Here is a 19,375-nt window from a genome sequence, read left to right as displayed (position 1 = left end):
AACTTTGAAAGTGTCCCCAAGTGCAGTGGCAAAAACCATCAAGCGCTACAAAAAAACTGGCGCACGTGAGGACCAAGAGTCACCTGTACTTCTGAGGATAAGTTTATCCGAGTCACCAGCCTGAGAAATTGCAGGTTAACAGCAACTCAGAGTGGAGACCAGGTCAATGCCACACAGAGTTCTAGCAGCAGACACATCTCTACAACAACTGTTAAGAGGAGACTTTGTGCAGCAGGCCCTCATGGTAAAATAGCTGCTAGGAAACCACTGCTAAGGACAGGCAACAAGCAGAAGAGACTTGTTTGGGCTAAAGAACACAAGGAATAGACAGTAGACCAGTGGAAATCTGTGCTTTGGTCTGATGAGTCCAAATTTGAGATCTTTGGTTCCAACCACCGTGTCTTTGTGCGACGCAGAAAAGATGAACGGATGGACTCTACATGCCTGGTTCCCACTGTGAAGCATGGAGGAGGAGGTGTGATGGTGTGGGGGTGCTTTGCTGGTGACACTGTTGGGGATTTATTCAAAATTGAAGGCATACTGAACCAGCATGGCTACCACAGCATCTTGCAGCGGCATGCTATTCCATCCGGTTTGTGTTTAGTTGGACCATCATTTATTTTTCAAAAGGACAATGACCCCAAACACACCTCCAGGCTATGTAAGGGCTATTTGACCAAGAAGGAGAGTGATGAGGTGCTACGCCAGATGACCTGGCCTCCACAGTCACCAGACCTGAACCCAATCGAGATGGTTTTTGGTGAGCTGGACCACAGAGTGAAGGCAAAAGGGCCAACAAGTGCTAAGCATCTCTGGGAACTCCTTCAAGATTGTTGGAAGACCATTCCCGGTGACTACCTCTTGAAGCTCATCAAGAGAATGCCAAGAGTGTGCAAAGCAGTCATCAAAGAAAAAGGTGGCCACTTTGAAGAACCTAGAATATAAGACATCATTTCAGTTGTTTCAGACTTTTTTGTTAAGTATATAATTTCACATGTGTTAATTCATAGTTTTGATGCCTTCAGTGTGAATGTACAATTTTCATAGTCATGAAAGTACAGAAAAATCTTTAAATGAGAAGGTGTGTCCAAACTTTTGGTCTGTACTGTACATATCCATTTCTTTCTGTCAGCAAGGATGACAAGGACCAATACAAGTCTATGGGTTTGTGAAAAACACACACAGCACACATGTGCCATGTGTCGTCCAAATGTGGTATGTGGTTAACATTGAAAAGTATAGGAGCAGCTTTGTAATTTCATTTTTTCTTGATCCATACCAGAAAAACACTGATAAATCAAATGTAAAACTGGAGAGTAAAAAGGAGCGCAAATAGGGTCTTATCTGTTAACCAAGTGGTATAAAATATTATAGACACGCTCAACTGTTGGGGTTGTGACAGTCACAACTCCTATAGAAGCATGCAAAGGCTGTAGCAGGACCACCAAGGAGATATGTTGCAATAAATGAGAAATATGGTGGTTCAGAGTCCGCGCTGCCCAAGGTTCAAAGATACGATTACACACTAAAGTGAAGCATGAATGTGGTTAATTTTGCCAATGCATTTCAAGGTTTTCAAACCTATTTCTCAGGACCAAACCACAATGAAAAAAAAATCCTAACACACACTGCACAGCTGCCAAGATCCATTGGAAGTTAAGTGGCCAGCGTCGGAAGCTCTGCCCATATGCACCCACCTAATGTGGCGCTTATCCCATACACCTGTGGAGATAGGCACTATGTATATATAATTCATCTTACACACATGCACACACAATACACAGGCCCCCCCCCCCCCAAGGAAGCTCACATGAAACGCGCGTCGGGGCTTTTTGACACACACAGGCACATTGCACTTTATAGGTGAGCATTTACTTTTTAGTTCTCATGTTACGAAATGTTCCACATTGTTGTAATTTCTTAGCTTTTTTCATGCTATGTGACTCACATGGTGTCCTTGTGATGCATGCATAATAACTTTATTATATGGGACCTTCTATTATCATTACGGGGTGTTTGCATGCAAGACGCTGGAGCGCCATCTGGCTCACATATGGCACCATTGCACCACTCTTTACAATTCTCTTTTTTATCTTCCCTTTTCTGGATTTGTTCATAATTATTCATCATTATTAATGTTATGACTAACAGGTTGTACATGTAATATACAGTGGGTACGGAAAGTATTCAGACCCCTTTAAATTTTTCACTCTTTCATTGCAGCAATTTGGTAAATTCAAAAAAGTTCATTTTTTTCCTATTAATGTACACTGTGCACCCCATCTTGGCAGAAAAAAAAACAGAAATGCAGAAATTTTCGCAAATTAAATAAAAAAGAAAAACTGAAATATCACATGGTCATAAGTATTCAGACCCTTTGCTCAGACACTCATGTTTAAGTCACATGCTGTCCATTCCTTGTGATCCTCCTTGAGATGGTTCTTCTCCTTCATTGGAGTCCAGCTGTGGTTAATTAAACTGATAGGACTTGATTTGGAAAGGCGCACACCTGTCTATATAAGACCTCACAGCTCACAGTGCATGTCAGACCAAATGAGAATCATGAGGTCAAAGGAACTGGCCAAAGAGCTCAGAGACAGAATTGTGGCAAGGCACAGATCTAGCCAAGGTTACAACAGAATTTCTGCAGTACTCAAGATTCCTAAGAGCACAATGGCCTCCAGAATCCTTAAATGGAAGAAGTTTGGGACCACCAGAAGTCTTCCTAGACCTGGCCGTCCAGCCAAACTGAGCAACCGTGGGAGAAGAGTCTTGGTGAGAGAGGTAAAGAAGAACCCCAAGATCACTGTGGCTGAGCTCCAGAGATGCAGTAGGGAGATGGGAGAAAGTTCCACAAGGTCAACTATCACTTCAGCTCTCCACCAGTCAGGCCTTTATGGCAGAGTGGCCTGACGAAAGCCTCTCCTCAGTGCAAGACATAGGAAAGCCTGCATAGAATTTGCTAAAAAACCCCATGAAGGACTCCCAGACTATGAGACATAAGATTCTCTGGTCTGATGAGACGAAGATAGACCTTTTTGGTGATAATTCTAAGCGGTATGTGTGGAGAAAACCAGGCAATGCTCATCACCTGCCCAATACAATCCCAGGTGGTGGCAGCATCATGCTATGGGGGTGTTTTTCAGCTACAGGGACAGGACAACTGATTGCCATTGAAGGAAACATGAATGCAGCCAAGTACAGAGATATCCTGGATGAAAACCTCTTCCAGAGTGCTCTGGACCTCAGACTTGGCCGAAGGTTCACCTTCCAACAAGACAATGACCCTAAGCACACAGCTAAAATAACAAAGGAGTGGCTTCAGAACAACTCTGAGACCATTCTTGACTGGCCCAGCCAGAGCCCTGACCTAAACCCAATTGAGCCTCTCTGGAGAGACCTGAAAATGGCTGTCTACCAACGTTCACCATCCAACCTGACGGAACTGGAGAGAATATGCAAGGAAGAATGGCAGAGGATCCCCAAATCCAGGTGTGAAAAACTTGTTGCATCATTCCCAAGAAGACTCATGGCTGTACTAGCTCAAAAGGTCCTTCTACTCAATACTGAGCAAAGGGTCTGAATACGTATGACCATGTGATAGTTCAGTTTTTCTTTTTAATAAATTTTCAAAAATGTCTACATTTCTGATTTTTCAGTCAAGATGGGGTGCAGAGTGTACATTACTGAGAAAAAATGAACGTTTTTGAATTTACCAAATGGCTGCAATGAAACAAAGAGTGAAAAATTGAAAGGGGTCTGAATACTTTCCGTACCCACTGTATATTGAGCTGCCCTCATACTAACATCTAGTAATTGCTTGTGGCACTTTCATTCATTTGGCACATGGATGACATGTGGGGCAGGTATTATAGGGTGCAAATGAGGGTGAGGTATTATGGGGCACACATGTAAAGGAGGTTTATGGAGCACATGTGGGGGAGGTATTATGGGCGCACATGTGGGGGAGGTATTATGGGGCGCACATGTGGGGGAGGTATTATGGGGCGCACATGTGGGGGAGGTATTATGGGGCGCACATGTGGGGGAGGTATTATGGGGCGCACATGTGGGGGAGGTATTATGGGGCGCACATGTGGGGGAGGTATTATGGGGCGCACATGTGGGGGAGGTATTATGGGGCGCACATGTGGGGGAGGTATTATGGAGCGCACATGTGGGGGAGGTATTATGGGGCGCACATGTAAAGGAGGTTTATGGAGCACACGTGGGGGAGGTATTATGGGCGCACATGTGGGGGAGGCATTATGGGGCGCACATGTGGGGGAGGCATTATGGGGCGCACATGTGGGGGAGGCATTATGGGGCGCACATGTGGGGGAGGCATTATGGGGCGCACATGTGGGGGAGGCATTATGGGGCGCACATGTGGGGGAGGCATTATGGGGCGCACATGTGGGGGAGGCATTATGGGGCGCACATGTGGGGGAGGCATTATGGGGTACACATGTGGGAGAGGTATTATGGTTGGCAAATGTGGAGCAGGAATTATGGGGTGCACATGTGGGGCAGGTATTAAGGAACGCTCATGTGGGGGAGGTATCTTGGGCGCACATGTGGGGGAGGTATAATGGAGCGCACATGTGGGGGAGGTATTATGGAGCGCACATGTGGGGCGTTAATATAGGGCGCACATGTGGGGGCATTAATATGGGGAGCACATGTGATGCACCCCATGAGGGGGAGGTATAATGGTGTGCATATGTGGGGAAGGTATTATGGGGTGCACATGTGGGGAAGTTATTATGGGGTGCACATGTGGGGAAGGTATTATGGAGTGCACATGTGGGGAAGGTATTATGGAGTGCACATGTGGGGAAGGTATTATGGAGTGCACATGTGGGGAAGGTATTATGGAGTGCACATGTGGGAAAGGTATTATGGGGTGCACATGTGGGAAAGGTATTATGGGGTGCACATGTGGGGGAGGTATTATGGGGTGCACATGTGGGGGAGGTATTATGGGGTGCATATGTGGGGGAGGTATTATGGGGTGCACATGTGGGGGAGGTATTATGGGGTGCACATGTGGGGGAGGTATTATGGGGTGCACATGTGGGGGAGGTATTATGGGGTGCACAAGTGGGGCAGGTATTATGGGATACTCATGTGGGGCAGGTATGATGTGCGCATATGGGGGAGTTAATATGGGGGCACTTGGCGGTATTATGGGGTGCACATTTGGGGGACGTATTATAGGGCGCACATGTGGGGGAGGTATTATGAGGCGCACATGTGATGCAGGTATAGGGCACACGTGGGGGCGGTATTATGGGGCGCACATGGGGGGGGACGTATTATAGGATGCACATGTGTGGGAGGTATTATGGGGTGCACATGTGGGGAAGGCATTATGGGACGCTTATGTGGGGGAGGTATTATGGGGCGCACATGTGGGGAAGGCATGGGGCGCACATGTAGGGGAGGTATTATGGGGTGCACATGAGGGGCAGGAATTATGGGGCGCACATTTGGGGGAGGTACTATGGGGATTCACGTGACGGGATGGTATTATGGGGCACACATGTGATGCAGGTATTTTGGAATGCACATGTGGGGGAGTTATTATGAGGTGCTAATTTGGGGCAGGTATTATGGGTTGCACATGTGGGGGACGTATTATAGAATGCACATGTGGGGGAGGTATTATAGGGTGCACAAATGTGGGAGGTATTATGGGGTACATATGTGGGGAAGGTATTACGGGGCACACATGTGGGGACTTATTATGGGACGGACATGTGGGGATGGTATGGGTTGCACAAGTGGGGGAGGTATACATGAGATGCACATATGGGGGCAGTATTGTGGAGCGCACAAATGGGGGCGGTATTGTGGGGTGCACGTGAGGGACGTGTTATGGGTTGGACCCCATAATACCAGTCCCATTTGTGCGCCCCATAATACCTCACTCACATGTGCCTCATAATCCCTTCCCCACATGTGCACCCCATAACACCTACCCCATATGTGCGCGCCATAATACCTCCCCCACATGTGCGTCCCATAATACCTCCCCCACATATGCGCCTCATAAGAACTTCCCCACGTGTGCCCCGTAATACCTTCCCCACATGTGCACCCCGTAACACCTACCCCATATGTGCGCGCCATTATACCTCCCCCACATGTGCGCCCCATATTACTGCCACATAATACCGACCCAACATGTGCACCTCATATGTACCTCACCCTCGTGCACCCCACTATACTTCCCCCACATGTGCACCCCATAATACCTACCCCACATCTGCACCTCATAATACCTTCCCCACATGTGCAACCCATAATACCGACCCAACATGTGCACCTCATATATACGTCACCCTCATGGCAACCTCACTATACTTTCCCCCGTGCACCCCATAATTCTCCCACATGTGCGCTCCATAATACCTCCTCCACATGTGCACCCCATACCTTCCCCACATGTATGACCCATAATACCTCCCCAACATGAGCACCCCATAATGCTTCCCCCACATGCGCACTCCCATACCTCCCCCACATGTGCACCCCCTTAATACCTCCCCCACATGTGCACCCCATAATACCCCCTCACATGTGCAACCCATATTACCTACCCCACATGTGCACCATAATAGTTCCCCACATGTGCACCATAATAGTTCCCCACATGTGAGCCTAATACCTCCCAACATGTGCGCCCCATAAAACTTCTCCCACATGTATGCCCCATAACTCCCCCACATGTGCGTCCCATAATACCTTGTTCAAAAGTGCGCCCCATAACACCTACCCCACATGTGCGCCCCGTAACACGTTCCCTACATGTGTGCCCATACCTGCCCCATATGACCGCGCATAATACCTCAACACATATGCACCCCTATAACACCTCCCCACATGTGCGGCCCATAATACCTACCTCAAATGTGCGCCAAATATTTCCTCCACATGTGCGCCCCATAATACCTCCCCCACAAGCTCAATCCCATAATACCTCCCCCACATGTGCACTCCATAATACCTCCCAAACATGTCCATCCCATAATACCGACCCACATGTGCACCCCATAATACCTCCCCCACATGTGCACCCCATAATACCTCCCCCACATGTGCATCCCATAATACTGCCCCCACATGTGCACCCCATAATACCTCCCCCAAATGTGCACCAAATACCTCCCCCATATGTGCACCCCATACCTTCCCCACATGTGAGCCCCATAATACCTCCCCCACATGTGCACCCCCATACCGCCCCCACATGTGCACCTCATAATACCTCCCCCACATGTGCAACCACTAATACAGCCCCTATATGTGTGCCTCATACCTATCCCACATGTACGCCCAATAATATTTCCCCCACATGTGCGCCCCACAATAGCTCCCCCAAATGTGTACCCCATACCTTCCCCATATGTGCACCCCCATAATACCTCCCCCACATGTGCGTCTCATACCTCCCCCACATGTGCGTCTCATACCTCCCCCATGTGCACCCCAATACCTCTCCCACATGTGCACCCCCATAATACCTCCACATGTGAGCCCCACCATACAGCACCACGTGCACCCCATAATACCTCCCCCACACCTTCCTCACATGAGCACCCCATAATACTGCCCCCACATGTGCGACCCATAATACCTCCCCCACGTGTGCATCCCATACTTACCCCACATGTGCGCCCCATACCTACACATGTGAGCCCCATAATAGTTCACCCACGTGCGCCCCATACTCCCCCCACATGTGAGCCCCATAATACCTCCTCCCCCACATGTGCACCCCATAATACCGCCCCCACATGTGCAACCCATACCTCCCCCACATGTGCAACCACTAATACCGCCCCTATATGTGCGCCTCATAATACCTATCCCACATGTGCGCCCCATACCTCTTTCACAAGTGCACCCTATGTCTCCCCCACATGTGCACCACCATACCTCCCCCAAATGTGTACCCCATACATTCCCCACATGTGCACCCCCATAATACCTCTCCTACATGTGCATCTCAGAATACCTGCCCCACATGTGCGACCTATACTACCTCCCCCACGTGCACCCCCATACCTCCCCCAAACGTGCATCCCATACTTCCCCCACATGTGCGTCCCATAATACCTCCCCCACATGTGCGCCCCATGTATACCCCATAATACCTCCCCAACATGTGCGTCCCATAATACCTCCCCCACATGTGCGCCCCATGTGTACCCCATAATACCACCCCCACATGTGCACCTACCTACCCCATATGTGCGCCCCATAATACTTCCCCCACATGTGTGCCCCATAATACCTCTCTCACATGTGCACTCTAGAATTCCTCCCCCACATATGTCATTAATGACACAATGAAGCGTTTTTTATATCAGTTGCCCTTCGGCTGGTTACCCAAGCTCCATGACACTTCCTTGCAGTACTGCACAGTGACCAGCAGAAGCAGCAAATCCCTAACGCGGAGCGGGCACACCACGTGATTACCTCCTGGAGGAAAGACCGCGCCTCCTCCTCGCACCGTCCTGACGTCGTATCCGGTATTCCCATAGTTCCCATAGTAACCAGAGAAGCGCCGGTTAGTTGTCAGTCGCCGTGTGTAGCAGCAGAGGCAGGATGGTGAGTGCGGGGCTCCCGGGTCTGCGGGATCTGGTATTGATTTGTTAACTCCTAACACGCTGGTTCCTTTATTGATTTGCAGTCAGAGGTAGAAGAAACACTGAAGAGGATTCAGTCCCAGAAAGGAGTGATCGGAACCATCGTAGTGAACGCGGAAGGTAAGGCGGGATTGCTCTGCTGGTATTTCTGCCATTCTAGAGCGACTCATCCCAGTCCACCCTAGAGCTACGCCCCCTGCGCCGCTGGACCACCCTAGAGCGACTCATCCCAGTCCACCCTAGAGCTACGCCCCCTGTGCCGCTGGACCACCCTAGAGCTACGCCCCCTGTGCCGCTGGACCACCCTAGAGCTACGCCCCCTGTGCCGCTGGACCACCCTAGAGCGACACGTCCCGTGACGCATCCCAGTCCACCCTAGAGCTACGCCCCCTGTGCCGCTGGACCACCCTAGAGCGACTCATCCCAGTCCACCCTAGAGCTACGCCCCCTGTGCCGCTGGACCACCCTAGAGCGACTCATCCCAGTCCACCCTAGAGCTACGCCCCCTGTGCCGCTGGACCACCCTAGAGCTACGCCCCCTGTGCCGCTGGACCACCCTAGAGCTACGCCCCCTGTGCCGCTGGACCACCCTAGAGTGACACGTCCCGTGACGCATCCCAGTCCACCCTAGAGCTACGCCCCCTGCGCCGCTGGACCACCCTAGAGCGACTCATCCCAGTCCACCCTAGAGCTACGCCCCCTGTGCCGCTGGACCACCCTAGAGCGACACGTCCCGTGACGCATCCCAATCCACCCTAGAGCTACGCCCCCTGTGCCGCTGGACCACCCTAGAGTGACACGTCCCGTGACGCATCCCAGTCCACCCTAGAGCTACGCCCCCTGCGCCGCTGGACCACCCTAGAGCGACTCATCCCAGTCCACCCTAGAGCTACGCCCCCTGTGCCGCTGGACCACCCTAGAGCGACACGTCCCGTGACGCATCCCAATCCACCCTAGAGCTACGCCCCCTGTGCCGCTGGACCACCCTAGAGTGACACGTCCCGTGACGCATCCCAGTCCACCCTAGAGCTACGCCCCCTGCGCCGCTGGACCACCCTAGAGCGACTCATCCCAGTCCACCCTAGAGCTACGCCCCCTGTGCCGCTGGACCACCCTAGAGCGACTCATCCCAGTCCACCCTAGAGCTACGCCCCCTGTGCCGCTGGACCACCCTAGAGCGACTCATCCCAGTCCACCCTAGAGCTACGCCCCCTGCGCCGCTGGACCACCCTAGAGCGACTCATCCCAGTCCACCCTAGAGCTACGCCCCCTGTGCCGCTGGACCACCCTAGAGCTACGCCCCCTGTGCCGCTGGACCACCCTAGAGCTACGCCCCCTGTGCCGCTGGACCACCCTAGAGCGACACGTCCCGTGACGCATCCCAATCCACCCTAGAGCTACGCCCCCTGTGCCGCTGGACCACCCTAGAGTGACACGTCCCGTGACGCATCCCAGTCCACCCTAGAGCTACGCCCCCTGCGCCGCTGGACCACCCTAGAGCGACTCATCCCAGTCCACCCTAGAGCTACGCCCCCTGTGCCGCTGGACCACCCTAGAGCTACGCCCCCTGTGCCGCTGGACCACCCTAGAGTGACACGTCCCGTGACGCATCCCAGTCCACCCTAGAGCTACGCCCCCTGCGCCGCTGGACCACCCTAGAGTGACACGTCCCGTGACGCATCCCAATCCACCCTAGAGCTACGCCCCCTGTGCCGCTGGACCACCCTAGAGTGACACGTCCCGTGACGCATCCCAGTCCACCCTAGAGCTACGCCCCCTGTGCTGCTGGACCACCCTAGAGCTACGCCCCCTGTGCTGCTGGACCACCCTAGAGCTACGCCCCCTGCGCCGCTGGACCACCCTAGAGCGACGCATCCCAGTCCACCCTAGAGCAACGCTTCCTGCGCCGCCAGACCACCCTAGAGCGACACGCCCCTCCTAGGCCATCACTTTTTTTTTGGACGATTTTTAGTTTTGAATGACACCATTCATTTTCCTATATAATGTACTAAAAAATGGGGAAAAAAATCGAATTGTGGCCAAATGGTGAGGGGTTAAAAAGATGCAATTATTTTTTGCTTTTACAGCATTCATTTTATTTATTTTAGTGGTTAAAAAAATTAATAACTTTGTAAAACAAAAATAAATGACATTTTCTGTCGATGAGAGGACTCGTTTCTTGCATTGTGAGCTGACATTTTCATCAATACCCATATACTAGGATTCTACTACTTGTCTTCCTTTGCAGGCATCCCCATAAGGACCACGCTTGATAACTCCACCACAGTGCAGTATGCCGGGCTCCTCCACCAGCTCTCCATGAAAGCTCGGAGCACCGTCCGTGATATCGACCCTCAAAATGACCTGACGTTCCTCAGGATCCGTTCCAAGAAGCACGAGATCATGGTGGCTCCAGGTACCGTACATGGCGTTATGTTGTGCACTGGGCATCACTTTCTCCCTCTTTTCTAGTTCCAAATCTTTTTATCACAGGTTGTGTTCCTGGTGTACGGAGCAGGCTCAGGAGCTGAGCTTCCTCCATACAGGGCAGATGCCGGCTGCATTATCCAGCCAGCATCTGCCTGGAATAGCAGCAACTCGAACTAGCTCTGATTGCTTCTGTTTTTAAAGGGACATTTCCAGCACAAAATGACTGTTTTAACCAAGTACAGGCACTCTGTGCTTCATGGCGGAGACGATCATTATTTAAATGCTCCTTCCCACCTGCTTGCTTTCTTTCAAACTGCATCCCCCCCTCTATGCTCTGGATGCATAGCGCTAGATGGGGTGAAAATAGATAGAAACCAAGTATTTAAATAATTGGCCCCGCCATGATACACCGATGTGCCTGTACTTGGTCTGAACAGTCATTCTGTGCCGACAGAGTCCCTTTAACTGTTTGGCCACATCAAGGGTGCACCAAGCATTTTTTTTTTTTTCAAATTTTTCAGTACATTATATGGTAAAAAGAAATGGTGGCATTCAAAAATTCAATTCATCCCATGAAAAACAAGCTCTTGTATTCCTGTGTGGATGGAAAAATAAAAAAGTTATTGCCCTTTAAAGAAGGGGTGGGTGAGGGGGAAATATAAGCCAAAAAATGTACAGTTCTTAACTCCTCAGCACAAAATGATGTATCCGATTGTCTGTGCTGGGGTCCTTACATGTGGAGGGGGCTTTGAGCTGAGCTGTCTCCTCATGCTGTGGATGTTGACTGTGTTGTAAGGTCAGCATCTGTCACTAACCGCAGGGGCCAGAGCTAGCTCAGATCCCTGCTGTTAACGATTTAGTTACCTCTGTCAATTTATGACATCGGCATTTAAATATGAAAAAAATCTGTTCCCGGGGGGGGGGGTCCCACTATTGATATTTATCACCTATTATGCAGTGTGCCAAGCTTGTCGCTTGGCTGTAACGTGCCTATCAGTGGGGGTCTGATCACTCTGATTCCTTTTATACCAGAAGTAGAATTTTTATTCCCATTGCAAAATGAAGCGCAAGTGAACTCACCCAATCGCTGCTTCATTCATTCTCTTTAGGGTCACTCGCAAAAGCTCAGCACTTGTCAGCCCTATAAGGAATGAATGGAGCATCGGTCATCCATGTCTGAATGGTCAGGCCCAACACTGTCACCTGCCGGCCAGAAGTACTTGTCAAACTGCTCCATCTACTTGTAGTGGTCGCTGCAGGGCACTATATATCCGCCTCCTATTGATTTGACTAGGAGGCGGATGTTCAGTGCCAAGCCCCGGCCACTACAAGTAGATGGAGCAGCTCGGCAAGTGAGTACTTCCGGCCGCCGACACAGATAACAGCTGATCGGCATTGATGATCCACCCTAAGGATAGGCCATTAATGTAAAAGTAGCAGACATCCTCTTTAAGGATCTGATTGTTTTTTCTTTTAATCCCCTTATTCCATGAGCCGTAACCCAGATTTTCTTTAATACCCGATGAAATTTTGTAATGTTTGAAAGGCAGATATTATATAAGATACACAGGTCCAGAAATATTCGGACACTGACCGAATCTTGGTGATTTCAGCTCGGCAGGCCACTATTTTAATACATTCCCCACCCCCTCCCAGTTTTTACTTTTATATTTTAGTCCACTTAGGGGACTTTAACCTGCGATCGTCTGATGAATGATACTATATAATGCAGTTTCCTATTAGAAATACTGCTGTCAGTTAGTGAGCAGCATTTAAATGTTTTCACTACAGCAATCGGAGCACGCTCCAGTTGCTGCAGATGCCGTATATGTAAGCAAGATTTGCTCCTAAGCCGGATCTAGACTTTTCTTAGAGCCTGACAAAATATGAAGCCATAAGTTAAGAAGTTAAATTGAGTGGCATCCTGCATACCTGACCTCTACTAAATACACTCTTAAAGCCAGCAGAAGCGAGGGAGTTCAGGACTACCTTTCTGGTTATTGGTGGGAGTCTCACTGGTGGAGATCCTCGTGATCAGACATTTGTCCCCTATCCTGTGCATAGGTGATGACTCATTTGTGGGAGAGCCCCTTGAAACACAATTTCTAGCATTCCTACCATTGCATGATGCAACCTAGTACCCACTGCTTCAGTATAAGATCCATCCTACATTAGTAACCGTAGCTATAGATCTACATGAAGTGCTTCAGTACCAACTTCTTCCTACATTAACAACCGCAGATATAGGTCTCCATAAAGTGCTTCAGTACTAGATCCATCCTACATCAGCAACCGCAGATGTAGATCTACATAAAGTGCTTCACTACTAGATCCATCCTACATCAGCAACCACAGATACAGAACTACATAGTGTTTCACTACTAGATCCATCCTACATCAGCAACCGCAGATGTAGATCTACATAAAGTGCTTCACTACTAGATCCATCCTACATCAGCAACCGCAGATATAGATCTACATAAAGTGCTTCACTACTCGATCCATCCTACATCAGCAACCGCAGATATAGATCTACATAAAGTGCTTCACTACTCGATCCATCCTACATCAGCAACCGCAGATATATGTCTACATAAAGTGCTTCACTACTAGATCCATCCTACATCAGCAACCGCAGATATAGATCTACATAAAGTGCTTCACTACTCGATCCATCCTACATCAGCAACGGCAGATATAGATCTACATAAAGTGCTTCACTACTAGATCCATCCTGCATCAGCAACCGCAGATATAGATCTACATAAAGTGCTTCACTACTAGATCCATCCTACATCAGCAACCGCAGATATAGATCTACATAAAGTGCTTCACTACTAGATCCATCCTACATCAGCAACCGCAGATATAGATCTACATAAAGTGCTTCACTACTCGATCCATCCTACATCAGCAACGGCAGATATAGATCTACATAAAGTGCTTCACTACTAGATCCATCCTGCATCAGCAACCGCAGATATAGATCTACATAAAGTGTTTCACTACTAGATCCATCCTACATCAGCAACCGCAGATGTAGATCTACATAAAGTGCTTCACTACTAGATCCATCCTACATCAGCAACCACAGATACAGAACTACATAGTGTTTCACTACTAGATCCATCCTACATCAGCAACCGCAGATATAGATCTACATAAAGTGCTTCACTACTAGATCCATCCTACATCAGCAACCACAGATACAGAACTACATAGTGTTTCACTACTAGATTCATCCTACATCAGCAACCGCAGATATAGATCTACATAAAGTGCTTCACTACTAGATCCATCCTACATCAGCAACCACAGATACAGAACTACATAGTGTTTCACTACTAGATCCATCCTACATCAGCAACCGCAGATATAGATCTACATAAAGTGCTTCACTACTAGATCCATCCTACATCAGCAACCACAGATACAGATCTACATAGTGTTTCACTACTAGATTCATCCTACATCAGCAACCGCAGATATAGATCTACATAAAGTGCTTCACTACTAGATCCATCCTACATCAGCAACCACAGATACAGATCTACATAGTGTTTCACTACTAGATTCATCCTACATCAGCAACCGCAGATAAAGATCTACATAAAGTGTTTCACTACTAGATCCATCCTACATCAGCAACCGCAGATAAAGATCTACATAAAGTGCTTCACTACTCGATCCATCCTACATCAGCAACCGCAGATATATGTCTACATAAAGTGCTTCACTACTAGATCCATCCTACATCAGCAACCGCAGATATAGATCTACATAAAGTGCTTCACTACTCGATCCATCCTACATCAGCAACGGCAGATATAGATCTACATAAAGTGCTTCACTACTAGATCCATCCTACATCAGCAACCGCAGATATAGATCTACATAAAGTGTTTCACTACTAGATCCATCCTACATCAGCAACCGCAGATGTAGATCTACATAAAGTGCTTCACTACTAGATCCATCCTACATCAGCAACCGCAGATGTAGATCTACATAAAGTGTTTCACTACTAGATCCATCCTACATCAGCAACCGCAGATGTAGATCTACATAAAGTGCTTCACTACTAGATCCATCCTACATCAGCAACCACAGATACAGAACTACATAGTGTTTCACTACTAGATCCATCCTACATCAGCAACCGCAGATATAGATCTACATAAAGTGCTTCACTACTAGATCCATCCTACATCAGCAACCACAGATACAGATCTACATAGTGTTTCACTACTAGATCCATCCTACATCAGCAACCGCAGATATAGATCTACATAAAGTGCTTCACTACTAGATCCATCCTACATCAGCAACCACAGATACAGATCTACATAAAGTGCTTCACTACTAGATCCATCCTACATCAGCAACCGCAGATACAGATCTACATAAAGTGCTTCACTACTAGATCCATCCTACATCAGCAACCGCAGATACAGATCTACATAAAGTGCTTCACTACTAGATCCATCCTACATCAGCAACCGCAGATATAGATCTACATAAAGTGCTTCACTACTCGATCCATCCTACATCAGCAACGGCAGATATAGATCTACATAAAGTGCTTCACTACTAGATCCATCCTACATCAGCAACCGCAGATATAGATCTACATAAAGTGTTTCACTACTAGATCCATCCTACATCAGCAACCGCAGATGTAGATCTACATAAAGTGCTTCACTACTAGATCCATCCTACATCAGCAACCGCAGATATAGATCTACATAAAGTGTTTCACTACTAGATCCATCCTACATCAGCAACCGCAGATGTAGATCTACATAAAGTGCTTCACTACTAGATCCATCCTACATCAGCAACACAGATACAGAACTACATAGTGTTTCACTACTAGATCCATCCTACATCAGCAACCGCAGATATAGATCTACATAAAGTGCTTCACTACTAGATCCATCCTACATCAGCAACCACAGATACAGATCTACATAGTGTTTCACTACTAGATCCATCCTACATCAGCAACCGGAGATGTAGATCTACATAGTGTTTCACTACTAGATTCATCCTACATCAGCAACCGCAGATAAAGATCTACATAAAGTGTTTCACTACTAGATCCATCCTACATCAGCAACCGCAGATAAAGATCTACATAAAGTGCTTCACTACTAGATCCATCCTACATCAGCAACCGCAGATATAGATCTACATAAAGTGTTTCACTACTAGATCCATCCTACATCCGCAACCGCAGATGTAGATCTACATAGTGTTTCACTACTAGATCCATCCTACATCAGCAACCGCAGATAAAGATCTACATAAAGTGCTTCACTACTAGATCCATCCTACATCAGCCACCGCAGATATAGATCTACATAAAGTGTTTCACTACTAGATCCATCCAACATCAGCAACCGCAGATACAGATCTACATAGTGTTTCACTACTAGATCCATCCTACATCAGCAACCGCAGATACAGATCTACATAAAGTGCTTCACTACTAGATCCATCCTACATCAGCAACCGCAGATACAGATCTACATAAAGTGCTTCACTACTAGATCCATCCTACATCAGCAACCGCAGATATAGATCTACATAAAGTGCTTCACTACTAGATCCATCCTACATCAGCAACCACAGATACAGATCTACATAAAGTGCTTCACTACTAGATCCATCCTACATCAGCAACCGCAGATACAGATCTACATAAAGTGCTTCACTACTAGATCCATCCTACATCAGCAACCGCAGATACAGATCTACATAAAGTGCTTCACTACTAGATCCATCCTACATCAGCAACCGCAGATATAGATCTACATAGTGTTTCACTACTAGATCCATCCTACATCAGCAACCACAGATGTAGATCTACATAAAGTGCTTCACTACTAGATCCATCCTACATCAGCAACCGCAGATGTAGATCTACATAAAGTGCTTCACTACTAGATCCATCCTACATCAGCAACCGCAGATAAAGATCTACATAAAGTGCTTCACTACTAGATCCATCCTACATCAGCAACCGCAGATGTAGATCTACATAAAGTGCTTCACTACTAGATCCATCCTACATCAGCAACCGCAGATGTAGATCTACATAAAGTGCTTCACTACTAGATCCATCCTACATCAGCAACCTCAGATATAGATCTACATAAAGTGCTTCACTACTAGATCCATCCTACATCAGCAACCGCAGATAAAGATCTACATAAAGTGCTTCACTACTAGATCCATCCTACATCAGCAACCTCAGATATAGATCTACATAAAGTGCTTCACTACTAGATCCATCCTACATCAGCAACCTCAGATATAGATCTACATAAAGTGCTTCACTACTAGATCCATCCTACATCAGCAACCGCAGATAAAGATCTACATAAAGTGCTTCACTACTAGATCCATCCTACATCAGCAACTGCAGATATAGATCTACATAAAGTGCTTCACTACTAGATCCATCCTACATCAGCAACCGCAGATACAGATCTACATAAAGTGCTTCACTACTAGATCCATCCTACATCAGCAACCGCAGATATAGATCTACATAAAGTGCTTCAGTTCCATCCATGAATGTGCCCTGAAATGCATACAATCATTTGAGCCTTTTATTTTATGCACTTTTTAATCTTTTGCCTGTTATTTTCTTCCAGATAAAGACTATTTGCTTATCGTTATCCAGAATCCATCTGACTGACCGTATGACATCGGTGATCTATCGGCCGTGTACCCCGGGATATGTTTTATTAGGGTTCTGTATTTATGAAGCTGCAAACTCACAGGAAGGAAAAAGCTAGAAATGTTTTATAATGCACCCAGATTACACTCTGCCTCCATGCACCTGGGCTTACAGGGGGGCAGATGCGCAGATTTTTAGGGGGGAAGGTGTAAAGTCCCTCTAAAGATATTAATACAATTAGCTAATGGCAACTGTCGGGAAAAACATCATCCTGGATAATACAACATGTTATTATAATGTGAGGGCAAAGTGTTATCCGGTTTATTAGACTTAAAATAAAGTATTATTTGCAGTGAATTGATGCCTCCTTTTTTTTTTTTCTTTTTTTTCCATGGTTTTCAGCATGATCTCAACATTGCCATTAACTAAATTGGTGTGTATAGAATCTAATTTGTTGCTATGTATTTCACCATATATTGTCTTTTTTTCATGTCCATGCTGAGGACTTACAAGCTTGGCTCTTCAGAACAAACTAAAAGCTGGACTCTATTAAACAGTTTATTGGGTGATCCATTGATCTGAAGAGTACCTACTACCTCCAGTAATGTCTGGCGTCAGATTATGCACCATAATTGATTTTTCTAAATCGCTGCCATTGTCAATGCTACCTCCTAATTGGCTGCTGTAAAATATAATATGATCCTACATCTCTGATGCCCATACTTTATATGGAGGCTGCGGTGCCTCCTAATGCAGTGATATAAGCAGCCCTCAGAGTCGACATCGGACGTGCTGCTCTTCAGAAACAGAATCTGCTTTGCTATGTATTTTGTTTTGTATGTATGTAAACTGCAGACGTGACTGCACCTCCTTGCGTTCATCTAGATCAGACGGGTGCAGGAACTGTCTCGTCCTTTTTTCCTCTCTCCCTGTCCAATGCGGACCTTAGATAGCTCATGTTCACTTGCTTAGTGATTTAAGGCCCCTATACACGTTAGATAAAGGTCTGCCAATCAAGGCAATTTCAACAGGACTGACCAACCACGGGATGTGTGTGGGGCCGTCCTCACACTTTTCCCAGACACATTGTCTCTGCAGGACCACCTCTGCCTCTGAACTTCTCCAGTGCCATCGCTTCATCTCTGCCCCATCAGCTTCCATGGTTCTAGTTCTGCTCCTCCAGTTGCTGTACTGCCTCAATTGTTCCAGCTGGATCACCATGCTGCATCAGTGCCTGTATAACTGCTGCTTGTCTGGACCAAGGTGTCACGATCCAATTTTGGATTTGCGGCAGTTCTGGTTTACCTCAGTTTAAGACCTTTTTTCCTTTCTGGTCATCGGGGGTTAATGCAGTTCCCCCCCCACTGGCCGCTGGTGTTATTGCATTGCTGCTGGGTCAGCTGATGTTTGTGGTGACCACTCCCTCCATCCTTTAAGAGGTCACCTGGTTCATCAGCTGACTGTCGGTGTTAGTTCATTCTAAAGCGACCAAGCTGGGAGAAGGAGCTTGCTGGGAACTATTGTTCTACTGCTGTGTCCAGTGAATCTGGTGTTACTTCCTGCTGTTCTGTGCCTTGCAGCATTAAGCTAAGTGTTGTTT

General features: G+C 47.4%; 1 protein-coding gene across 1 annotated transcript; it reads left to right on the top strand.

The window, feature by feature from the left end:
- Window positions 1-8,401: 8,401 nt before the first annotated feature.
- DYNLRB2 (dynein light chain roadblock-type 2) lies at window positions 8,402-18,132 on the top strand. Its single transcript, XM_077292767.1, has 4 exons — window positions 8,402-8,619; window positions 8,702-8,777; window positions 10,906-11,073; window positions 17,750-18,132. The coding sequence occupies exons 1-4, from the start codon at window positions 8,617-8,619 to the stop codon at window positions 17,791-17,793; spliced, it is 291 nt and encodes a 96-aa protein (XP_077148882.1). The 5' UTR covers window positions 8,402-8,616; the 3' UTR covers window positions 17,794-18,132.
- The last annotated feature ends 1,243 nt before the right edge of the window (window positions 18,133-19,375 follow it).

This window comes from Ranitomeya variabilis, chromosome 2 (genome assembly GCF_051348905.1).
Source record: "Ranitomeya variabilis isolate aRanVar5 chromosome 2, aRanVar5.hap1, whole genome shotgun sequence".
Taxonomy (NCBI): Eukaryota; Metazoa; Chordata; class Amphibia; order Anura; family Dendrobatidae; genus Ranitomeya; species Ranitomeya variabilis.
Note: the sequence above shows the minus strand (reverse complement) of the source record. Positions and strands in the feature narration are given on the sequence as shown.

Excerpts from the sequence above, each read along its gene's own strand:
- DYNLRB2 (XM_077292767.1), top strand. Across the intron at positions 8,778-10,905 it reads CATCGTAGTGAACGCGGAAG|GCATCCCCATAAGGACCACG; the intron begins GTAAGGCGGGAT and ends CTTCCTTTGCAG. Across the intron at positions 11,074-17,749 it reads CGAGATCATGGTGGCTCCAG|ATAAAGACTATTTGCTTATC; the intron begins GTACCGTACATG and ends ATTTTCTTCCAG.